General features: G+C 49.3%; 1 protein-coding gene across 2 annotated transcripts in view; it reads right to left on the reverse strand.

Moving 5' to 3' along the window:
- Positions 1-11,424, reverse strand: part of SRGAP3 (SLIT-ROBO Rho GTPase activating protein 3) — a 125,852-nt gene that overhangs the window by 888 nt on the left and 113,540 nt on the right. For both annotated transcript variants that reach the window (XM_059823573.1, XM_059823572.1), the window contains exons 16-21: positions 8,737-8,842; positions 8,233-8,460; positions 6,652-6,731; positions 3,477-3,657; positions 2,721-2,870; positions 2,027-2,354 (exon numbers count right to left, since the gene is read on the reverse strand). In XM_059823573.1, coding sequence (XP_059679556.1) covers positions 2,027-2,354; positions 2,721-2,870; positions 3,477-3,657; positions 6,652-6,731; positions 8,233-8,460; positions 8,737-8,842 — 1,073 coding nt within the window. The remainder of the gene's footprint in view (positions 1-2,026; positions 2,355-2,720; positions 2,871-3,476; positions 3,658-6,651; positions 6,732-8,232; positions 8,461-8,736; positions 8,843-11,424) is intronic.

Raw genomic sequence — 11,424 nt, forward strand, 5'->3', positions numbered from 1 at the left:
GAGCAGCACGATGGCAGCTCGCCAATGAAAGAGAGGCAGCGACAGGGCCTCTCCCTGCGCGTGGGGAGGCAGCCGAGGCGAGACCAGCCCCAGTCCCTCAGCGCCTGCCTCCCTCAGGTCACGTCTCCTAGGCATGGCCTCCACGGGTGCCTCCAAGGAGATCCTCCGGAAAGTGAACCCAGTTCAACTAAAAGTGCCCATTTAAAGGAAATTAGCTGAATTGCCTACAACTGTAGTGCTGACCATCTCATTCAGAAACAGAGGGGCCTAGCTTGGCTTCACTTAAATCCACCTTAACTGAATTAAGGCCACTAACTCAGAAAGAAACCATCTGAAAAGTGATTTAAGGCAACTGAATCAATTGTTTAAAAAGTAGCTCTAGTTAACTCTCCTCGCTGTCCTTGTGTAGACGAGTCCTTAATTTTATAATGCATACAGAACACTCTGTGAGCCTCAGATAATGTTCAGAGGATCAGCAGAAGGGAAATAATTATCAAGTTAGCTCCAATTAATTCTATTAAGCTGTTCAGATAATGCGTGAAAATATTCTCCCAGAGCTAAGTCTCAGACTACTAAGTCCAGGAGTCCTACAGGCTTCGAGCTAAGTATTTATTTACATCAGCTGAGTGAGAATCTTTTCCAAGGTTTAAAAAGAAAAAAAAACAACCCAAAAGCCAAGAAAATTGTGCACATCGTGCTCCATCTTCAGCACCCACCGGTCCCTCTGGAGGTTCCCGGACCCCACAGCCCTGCACTGCACCGGGGGAACGCAGCCCCGGGCACTGCTGCGGGGTGCCATGCTCCTGCCCATCAGCCCAGCCCAGGGACATCGTGCATGCTGTTATCCTGTCCCAAGGCGGACGTGGTGCCCCAGCTGGAGCCATCGCCCAGGGCACGCACTGCACTACAACCGTAACTTTGTCAACTGATCGCACCAAACGCAAGCTCTTGACGGACAGAGAAGCTGGGTAGCGTGCTGCAGAGAAGAGAACAAGGAGCGTGGCTGGTGGAAAAGCAAACAGGAGAGTAAGAGTTCTTCCTTTCTGCAACCATCATGAATTATCCCACTGAGAGCAGCTGATTCAACATGTAACAGCCTGCCAAACCCCGTGGCACACGAACTGCGGCCAGGCGACGGCCAGCAGTCTCCCCAGCAGCTGCACCCCTCCGCCTGGGCACCACCGGCTGTCCCACAGCTGCTGCTCCTGCCGGAGGGTGGCACGAAGCAAACCGCGGGAAACTGCTGAAATAGGGGACGCTGAACAGCCTGCCCACAGCGCTCCCAGCCCAACCCATGGCTGTTTGGACACGTCCACAGGGACTGTGCCTGAACTACGCAGTCCCCGAGAGGCTGGAGAATTCTGCAGCCTGCTCCATGAAGGGACCATTGTCTGAGATGCAAACAGGTTTGGTATAACCTGACTGATACCTGGCTGGGGGCCCCTGCCAGCAGTAGGGAGAGGAGACCTGCAGGCTATGCTGGAGGCAACATGAACTTAACGAGCACCATGGAGCCAACGGCCTAGTGTGATGCCAGTGATGTTACGTAGCTGGAGGTGTCATACTGGGATTAGACTAACATTCTGAGGTCCCAGCTACAAACAGCTAGTAACAAACCTGAAGCACTTTTCTCCAAACACTGAGCAGCAAATTCTGATTTGGCAAATCCAGTTTTCTCCATCTAAGCTTCTTATGGACCATCAGATGAAGATAATGTGCTTCCCTCCCTGTGGGAGGTAAGAGCTGCCAGCGCATTTTGGTGGTGGATCGAATGTTTCTGTCTATTGTTTCAAAGAAACAAGGTTTGTGGAAGGAGGCAGTATCTTTTATTAGACCAACCGATACAGCTGGAAAAGCAGGCAAGGTGTTGGCTGCTCTTTTTTATCTTTAAACCATGGCAGCTACAACAGCATGGTAATTCTGAAGGGTGTTGAGATGGAAGGGGTTCTGTGGCACTACCCAAGTGACTTTTATTTTACAGCCTCTCGATCCCTGGGCACCGAGAGCCACTTCACGACCCTCTTACCTCAGCAAGTGCTTCTGCTTCTAGAGATTTCTGATCTCCGAGACTACTGTGTCTAGTCGATCCACAGGTTGATCTCAGCGGGTGGCCATCAGACAAGGCCTTCCTGTCTGGGAAATTGATGCTGCCTGCACTGCCGAATGTCGCCATTCTGCGCTTTTCAGGACTCTCAATCCTGCCCCTGTTAAGAGGTATTTTGTGGGGGCTGCTAGGGCAGGCCGCTGCTCGAGGAGGAGTGTCTATGCCAGGACCCATCCCTCGGGGCGGGCTGTGGGTGTCCCCCCCGCTTCGACGGCGAGGGATAGCTGCACCGTCAGACCTCAATCTCACTCTGAAAAGAATCCATCACAAGACTAGGTCACTGTCCGTCAGATCGAAAGCGTCTGGTTGCATGCTGTAAGACAATTGCTCAGCTCTGAGAGTTCAGATCAAACCAAACTCGAGCCTTTCAGCTCCAGAAGACTAAGGCGAGAGGGAAGACAGACATTTTAGCCAGTGCCAAGAAAGGGACAACAAGTAAAGAAGGTACAATGCTAAGATCTACATTAACAATGCACACGAAAACCCCCTCCATGCTCATATTATTCTGCAGCGCTTACTGAAGCCTTCCCTTCCGTCTTGCCCTACACCACACTGACTCTCCCCGCACGGGACAGCGACCACCTCTGTGTTCATAGGAAAATGAGAGTTTTCCTACCGGCCCATTACTCCCCCAAAGCCATAGTCCACAATATGATCCGTTGGAGACTGGATGTCGTTCTTGGAGGAGGCTTTATCGTCCAGCAGCGGTCCGCTGCTTGCCTCACTGTCCGCCTTCTGGCTCAGGCTGTCGGAGAACGCATCGTCCCTAGGAAAAGACAACCCCCATCAGTAACAGGGCTCTCTGCCCCAGGAGAGAGGCTAGGGCCCAGCCACAACGTGGATCTGAACATCACCACTCCAGCAGCTCCAGACTTTGTTAACAAAGGGCTGGACCAAGGCCACCACTTCAGACAGTACCCAGAGCTTGGAAAAAGCGACCAGCATGTCTCCATAGCCCCCTGCACTGTAGTTGCCATTTTAATGAAGCCAGGTACACTACTTGTAACAGACGTGGCATCTGCGAAGGACCCTGGGAGCTGCCTACAGGCCAGGTGGGCACTGAACAATGCCAGGTCACCGTACACAGGGGCCAGGCCAATGTGGGCCAAGCCTGGGTCATGCCACTTCGAGGAGTCAATGACAGACAGGGTTCAGACACGCTGAAGTACAGCATTTAGTGCTTGGCTTTATCAGCTTGAACGAGAAACAATCTGGGCCAATAAATGGAGAGGGATGTGTGAACAGATCCAGATTTCTCACCAAAGTCATTAAAGCAGGGAAACTCTGGCCACCCATTTTAGGTGGCTAAAGATGGACCTCATGTAAGTATGGGATTTTAACAACCTAGATCAACACACGCCACTTTACTCACATGTCTTGCACCACAATGTACTGGTGGGGTATGAGGCCATCCACACCGTTATGTCTCCCTTCCCACCAGTCTTCTGATGCCCGATGGTACAGGAGGAGCGAGGCCCCTTTCTTAAAGGAGAGCTCTCGTGGAGATCGTCCAATGTAGTCAAACTTTGCTATGGCTTCAATCTGCTCCACTTCTGCAAAGGAGAGAAGCACAGATAGAGAAAAGCTCAGTTCAACAATCACAAAGGCACAATAAACCCTAGAAAGAGGCCTCTCATCAGAACAGCACTAATGCTGCTGCCCTAGCTTCCCAAGAGCATCTTACACCGAGTACCTACCATCTTATTTTTAGACTGATCAATTCTTCTTGTTCTTCCAGCCTTCCTGGAATTTCTCACAGCCTCACAAACTACCAGCAATTACAAAAAGCTACAAACCAGATGGGTAGTAGTTGTGTGCATATGGCATAGTCACCCACACTCCCATTTTCTAACTATAAAGTGATTTCTTCAGTTACAGAACCCCATTATCCTCCAGACCGGGATCTCGTCAAGCTGTGTCAGATACTGTGATCAAAGCCCCGCTTACCTTCTCTTCCTTTCCTTATCCCGGAGACAGTTTGGCTTGAATTACTGATGAGTAACAAATCCCCCTTTGGGGATCCCCACAGAAACGGTGATACTGGCTCTGGCCAGGCAGCTGCTCTGCATCACACCCCCACATCTGCAGACCTTCCAGCACTCTACCTCGCCACTTCTCCACTTTTTCTCATTTAAGCTCTACCAAACACCAGGGACTCACAAATTGGGAGCTCAGGGCCTGAAATTCAAGAGGGCTGAGGCAGGACTTCACTTTGGGAGGTCGTGAGCACACCAGGAACCTTTGAGCCCCTGGCCAAGTGCATCACAGCGGGAGCTGCTGGTGCACCCGAAGAGGAGCCTGGCTGGCACTGAGGAGCCGTGGAGGAGCCCAGCTCTTCTGCAAATCTGTTTCCAGCTGGGAGCACTGAATCCCAGAGAAACCACTGCAGCAATTGCAAAGCTGTGACAGTGTTTCTCTCCACACTGGCAGGAGCAACCTGCACTCTGCCTCACTTCACTCTGAGACAGGGCTGAAAAAGCAGGCTGCCACCACCCAACCACCTCTAGCCACTATCTGAGCCAGCAAGCAAGCGGTTAATGTACCTTGATTATTTGAGACACCGGATCATTTTAAACCCCACCTGGAGACTGGCAGATGGGCAATGACAAAGCTAAACAGGGCAAATCCGCCCAGTTCCTCCAGATCTGTCACATTGTCATTAAAACATGGAAACTTGCTCTGCTCCGTCTGCCTCATCACTAACCACAGGTTCGGCATCAGCAGCAATCAGGATGCGACCCGTCACTCTACTCAGCAACAAAACCCACACAGAGGAGGAGATACCGGAGGACGACATGGGAGATGCTGCATCAGACCCCTGCCCTATTCCCCGCCTCACGTGGGACAGGACAGGTCGCTTCAGCAGACTGATTTTCCCCAGCTTAAAATACACATCTGCACCAATATGAGTGGCAGGGTGTTTGGGAGCACTACAGCAGGATCAATGGGGAATACTCTGGAGGAAACATAGTGGGGGAGGCAACCAGGAGGGCTCTCACAGCCCTCATAAATGTTGTTTCCCAGCAGGGAGGGTGCATGGGGCGAGGGAGAGGCAAAGAAGGAATACGTAAATTCACAAAATAAAGCTGCTCCTCTTTTCCACACTTGCACCGCAGTTAATCACCCAGAAACTCCAATCAGAGCTATTAATGTAACCATCCAAGCATAAAATTGGCTAAATGGCAGCTTGGTCTCCTACATCTTCTAGTCCTGTCGGCTCCTGTGTGGAGCTGAAAGCAGGTCCTGAGCTGTCCAGCCCAGCTGCACCCTTCCCCTCCCCGCAGTGCCCGCCAGCTGGGCAAGCCCTCCCACCACCCGCCAGCCTCGGAAGGCGACAGTGTTTTGTCAGGGCAGGACACATCCAAGGAAACAGCGGCCATCAGGAAAGCAGAAGAAGAGGTGTTCAGCTCCCTGGCGTCCTTCCACACGGCACAGACCTGCCATTAAACAGTATCGTGGGGTTGCATGTCCACCGCCCCTCAGCAGTGCCAGTGGGGTCTCCCAGATTCGCCCCATGTCCAAGCTGCCGGTGCCTCCGGGGCACGGAAAGCACCGTGCTTCCTCCTGCTTTGGTACCGCGTCCCGGAGCAAACATGCTTCTTGCCCAGCTCTGCCAGTGCCCCCGTTTCCACGCCTGCCTTTGTGATTGCTATGAGCTTCAAAGCTTTTACTGAGAGCCCGCATGTGATACTCCAAGCTGGTTTACACGGAAGTGCAGGCAGACACGAGCTTACAGAGAGCTGGTCCTGAGCCTGCCCCAGCGCGTTATGAAACACTGATGACACACCCAGTCGCAAGGGATTCACACCCGGCTGGCACCCGTCCGCATGGTCCTGGCTCACAACACGTCCTGCTTTGCCCTCCGAAGCCGGCCAGCTCCATGGGCCCGACACGAGCAGAAATGAGCAGGCGGGTACTTGGTCACCAAAGGAAGCAGAACAGGCTGCAGCTCGTTCGAATACAGGGACATTTAGTTTCTGCCAAGGAGACGGCTGCTCGACAGGGAATGATCCACAGCATAATGGAATCTGCTAAGAGCCCCCCCCACTCCAGAGGGCCCCCAACGGGCCACTGACATTCACTGTTTTCCCCACAGTGCACCCAAGGGCCCAGAGTGAACAGAGCCCGTCCGCCCTCCACGTCAGCCCTCTGTCTCCCCTCCTGTTTTTGCGAGCCATTTCACACAGCATGTCCTCATTATCGCATGGCTGCATGTAAGCAAGGATGACAAGGAAACGGGAAAAAAGAAGTCACATATGGGATTAATGGAATCTCATAGAACAGCTCCAAAAAACCAACCCCTGTACCCTGCCATGGAGTCAGACCACTGTGAAGGTCCATGCACATCCTACGACGAAAACCTGTAAGCAACACTTACCAATATGCATATGCATTACCAAGCACACAGAAACAGTGTCCCCCACTAAAGTGCCAGATGCTAGTCCAGCCCCTAATCTGACTAGGAGCAAAGTGCACACTGCTTTCCTGCATGCACAGCTTTTCTAACACAGACCCGATCTTCTGTCTGTGCTCACATCTGTACTCACCGTCATCACTGGTGTGTGGCTCCGTGCCGTTGTCATGGTCAACCTCATCGATGGTGCCTGGCTCGCTGTGCGGGCTGTCACTGAAACAAAATACACCATGCTTTCAAAGAAAGAATGAGATTCTGTTCCTGAGGCACTTAGCAAAAGTAAGTTGTTGAGGGAAATTCTGCCCCAGTGACACTTGAAAGAGTTATGATTTTAGTTTTTACAGGACTGAGACGGTCATTTTAAATCACAGCAGATCTCTGAACTTGCTTTGAGAACAGCAGACATTCGCACCACGATCTTCAGGCCCAGAACATCACGTTCTGTTGCTCATGCATCTTACTTGTATTTGGCAAAACAAATATAAAGGGATACCAGGTTAAAATGTTCCACTCACTCATTCACAATGAGTTTTAGTATTTTATCCTCCGCTTGCATCAGTAAGAATGGTGGCAGGTGATCAGTGTCAGGGAAGATTAGGTCCCAAATGTATAAAACTTGCACACAACTCAGTTCAAGTCTGTTATAAATACTGGTTTGTTAAAACTCAGATCTGAATGTCAGTTTAGAATTCCAGCATCCTCCAGACAAACGTGTAATATCACTTACACTTCTAATGTGGGAGTTTGTTTATGGGGTTTTCCTGTCCTGGGTATACCAAGTAGGGTGAATTGTGCACCAGAAAGACACAACACAATGCAATCGCACACGGCTGATCCCATCCCTGGCTAACGCAAACTCATCTGTCTTCTAATGCTGACAAAACAAAAGGAACTGGAAGGTTCAGGTTAACTTCGGGCTAAGGGATTTCATCCAACTAGCAAATTATGATGGAACTATGGGACTTTACTGAAAAATTCCAACCTAAGAGGAATTTGGTTAGAATTGACCTAAAATTCTGTTGTGCTCTGAACACACTTCTGTGAATCTGCAGCTAAAAGATATTTTTATAAATATTAATATTCATATTGGAAACAATTTTCTCCTGAAGTTTCTACTGAGGTTTGTAAAGCTGAGTCAGCATGAGAAAAATGAAAATAAAAACTCAGTGACACTGCCTCTGTTTTTACTGGCAAGGCTAAAATGAAAAACAAAACTGATGTATACAAGTAGAGACTAATTGGTTAGGTGTGCAAAATCATCTCAGTTTTATGAAGGTATTTATAACTAAGAACCATGCAGACAGCCTGGTACGGAGTAAGATTCTTAACCAGTGTAAAACAGCACAAGCATATCAAATGTATACCACTTGTACACCTATTTTATAACATTCAGCAGGAATACATGCAAAAAGGCATGCCCCTTCTGCAAAGGGGCAAATTCACCCCAGCACCGTGCTCAGCTGCCCTGAATGTTAAGTCTGAACTTCCCAAAGCTCTCCTCACACCCCATCCCCTCGGGGATCTATCGGCTCCCAGGAGCCCTTCCTCCCACACTCATGTGAGCTGGGGTCAATTCTCTGTCTACCAGGAACCAAGCCAAAGCCCTGCGTTTTGTCACAGGCTCACTCTTAATGCACAGTGCCAGAAGATAACCCTAACAAGGGGATCTGGCTTTAAGTTCTGCAAACAATGAAGTCCTGCCCCCTCTCCTTACCAGTACTCCTCCCCTCCAGTCATGCACTTCTCGTAGACAGGTCCTTCCAGCTCTCTGTGGCTGGGGAAGATGCCCTCGTGGTTGATGATGATGGTTTTGATGACCTCATTGACATGGGCTTGGCAGGACACCGGATCCTGCCCATCTGGAATGTGCATCAGAGTTGGTCCAAAGCAGATGGCCAGGTTGTAGGGATCCATCATGTTCTCATCGCTGTACTGCGACAAGCTGCAAGCACAAGCATTAGGGAGGTGCGGTGCTGACTTTCCCCATTCGCTCAGAAAAGCCTCCCACCAACAAACCCCCACCACCCAAGAAAGCAATCATCGCTGAGCTGTACACCTTCCCTGAACGCACAGCCGTGGCTAGGCAAGGCTGAGGAAGGAGCAAAATACAACTCTCCATGGCAATACCAAAAAGGACTCATGCAACAAAGACAGGGAAGCCCTGAAAAAAAAAAAGAGGGGAAGGAGAAACTCAGTGAAAGAGGAAAAAAGACTCAACTGATTAAGGAAAGCAAAAAGATATCTCATGACAACGATGACAGCCCGGGGCAGAGTGATGATGATTTGCTGGATCTGGTGCACTCTCTCGGTGGGGTTCTCGATTTCTGGAACACATAGATAGAAAGCACACCTTTAAACCTTCTCAGGACCAGACAACACAGCACCAGAGGGACTTGTTGCAGATCTAGTAGCCCACTATGCAACAACAGTCCGTTTCCAGATTTGATCCACTGGTTTGGCACCAAAATGCAAGCAGAGAATCAGGCATAGTGCTCTTCCACTGGTGAATTCATTTGTATGTTCAGATTCAGTACAAACACCAAAAAAAGACATTTCCATGGTTTTATTTTTAAAATAACTGTTTATGCATTACTTTGTTCATTCCTCAACAACTACTCTACTTCTCAAAAGCTTGAGTCAATATGGCACTGGAAAATGGAGCACTCCTTTGTTTTCTAGTGCCAATTTTTAAATGAGGTTTTTATTCCCATTACTCTTACAGGTTAGCCATCAGGTCCTTCTGAGCCCTTCTGCTCCAGTCTCCCACTGGGCTTAACGGGAATTTACTCTGAACTGGTTCCGAGTCAGCACTTTAAGATTCACTTCTCTCCACAGCAGTCACAAAGCCCCCAGCTGCTATCGGATACCAGCTTCCTTCTGTAGGAAGGAGAGTGACTGAGAGCTGTCTTGCTTTCGGGGCCAGCTCACTCGCCCGGGGACCCCTGCACCGCAGCCCCGCACCAGGACAGCGCAGAAGCCCCCGCGCAGCAGCCTCCTTCGCCTGCAGAGCTGCAGGAGCCCTGCTCCAGCACCCACCCGCCGAGGGGGCTCAGCACCGTCCTGCAGCCCCTGGCAGCACATTCCAGGCCCCAAGGCTACTCTTTTTTTTAAGCTAGTATCTGCTCAATATATTATGTAGATAGCTAATCCTGTGGCTTTTATTTTACAGAAAGCAGACAAAGAGTACCAAAGCTTTCCCGAGAGCAGTCAGCCTCAGGTGCATGGAATAAGCCACACCAGTGGAGAGATGCTTACTTTATTATGCTGGCTCAAACTTTGACATTTGCTAATCATAATAAAATTCACTGACAACATGTAGCTGGGCTGCCATTTGTTCAAAAATTCTGAGCAAAATTTGGCTTCAGTCCAACGATTGAAATCTTTATAGTCTTTCATTTTGGACATTTTTCCTTTTGAGGAATGTATTTATCCCCTGTTATTGCTTACTGGGTTCTCTACTTCTTCAGTTTGGTTTCACTTAAGAGGACATTTGTGGGGAAAAAAAAATCAAATAAATAAGAACTGGATAAAAACCTACAACAATATCTGCTCTGAAACCCAGAGGAACACATTTTCTTGAAGCACTTGCCTTTTTTCACATAGCAGAAATGTTTCAACTGGTTGCAATTCAGAGAAATTAATGGAGTAATCATCAATCACTTGACAATACAGGCACACCCCTGAATGAACCTCTGCAAACAAAAGTGCCTTTTCTGTCCATCTATTTCCCATGTGCATCTGAGAAACGCTTCTGTGTAAACTCTCAGTCCCCTATAAGACAAAAAGAAAAGCCAGCCTTCCATCTGCCACCAGCAAGCCTGGCTCCCCCATCGCAGCGGCAGGGAATGATGTGGCTCTGCAGCTTCCAGGGCCACGCAGAGGCCCTGTGACATGCGCGGCAGCATCTGCTGCAAAAAACTCACTCAGAATACCTTACCAGGAGCCAAGGGAAATCAAGGTGGCTTTGTGATGCGCTGCGGTGGAAAGCCCAAACCGCTCGGCTGTGTTTAACCTTTCCGCCGTAATTACAAAATGAGACAGACCATCCTACAGCAAGGGTGGCATTTTACTGAGCAGTGGTTCTCAGAGGAAGAAGGTTTTTCAATCTGTTCAGGTTGGAACAACTATTACCCAGCCTGTATTTATGTGGCAGAAAGTCAGATGCACTTAAGGTCAGATTTTCAATGGGAACAAGGCACTTCATTTGAAATCTACCCTTAAACGAAAGGTAGCCACAGCAGCAGGAAAAGAAAGGGAAGATAAAGAAAAGGAAGATTCTTGCTAAAATGAGAAAAAAATAAAGAAAGAGAAAAGATAACACTATCCAGAAAATTAACAGATGATGTTTGCAATGAAAAGCTCCCAAAAGCTTAATAAATTGTGTAAATTGGCATTAATTAGGGATGGTTCCAAAGCACAAGCCTATGTGCAAGCACACAGTCACATCACCAAGCACCGGGAACATTTCCTGGCACCGGAGGGGACTCGTCCCCTTTCCTGCGGGCTGTGCCCTCTCAGGCTCCCTGCTCTGCCTGCTGCAAGCCCCTCCGGGAGGGCAGCCGGAGCGAGTGCTGCAAGCCAGGCTAAAACTCCCTGTCCGGGGCATGAAACTGCTGCAGAAACAGCTTCCCTTGCTGTGTTACAGGTGTGCTGCACTGTTTTACACATCAAAACTGAAAGGCAACAGCAGATTTCCTAAAGCTACTCTATAAAACAACTGTTCTTGAAAAATAAGAGGAAATTCTTCTCCTCCTGGAACAAGGCCATCCCTGCGTCATTCCCCTCTAGGTATCATCTGTCTTTCTTGACATCACTAAATCTCTAGCAGTTATGCAGATTAACATTAAGGACGGGGGAAGGAGCCATGAGCAGCCAAAGCCAAATGAAGGACTTCAGCACATGTTCA

The sequence above is a fragment of the Gavia stellata genome, chromosome 12 (assembly GCF_030936135.1).
Source record: "Gavia stellata isolate bGavSte3 chromosome 12, bGavSte3.hap2, whole genome shotgun sequence".
Taxonomy (NCBI): Eukaryota; Metazoa; Chordata; class Aves; order Gaviiformes; family Gaviidae; genus Gavia; species Gavia stellata.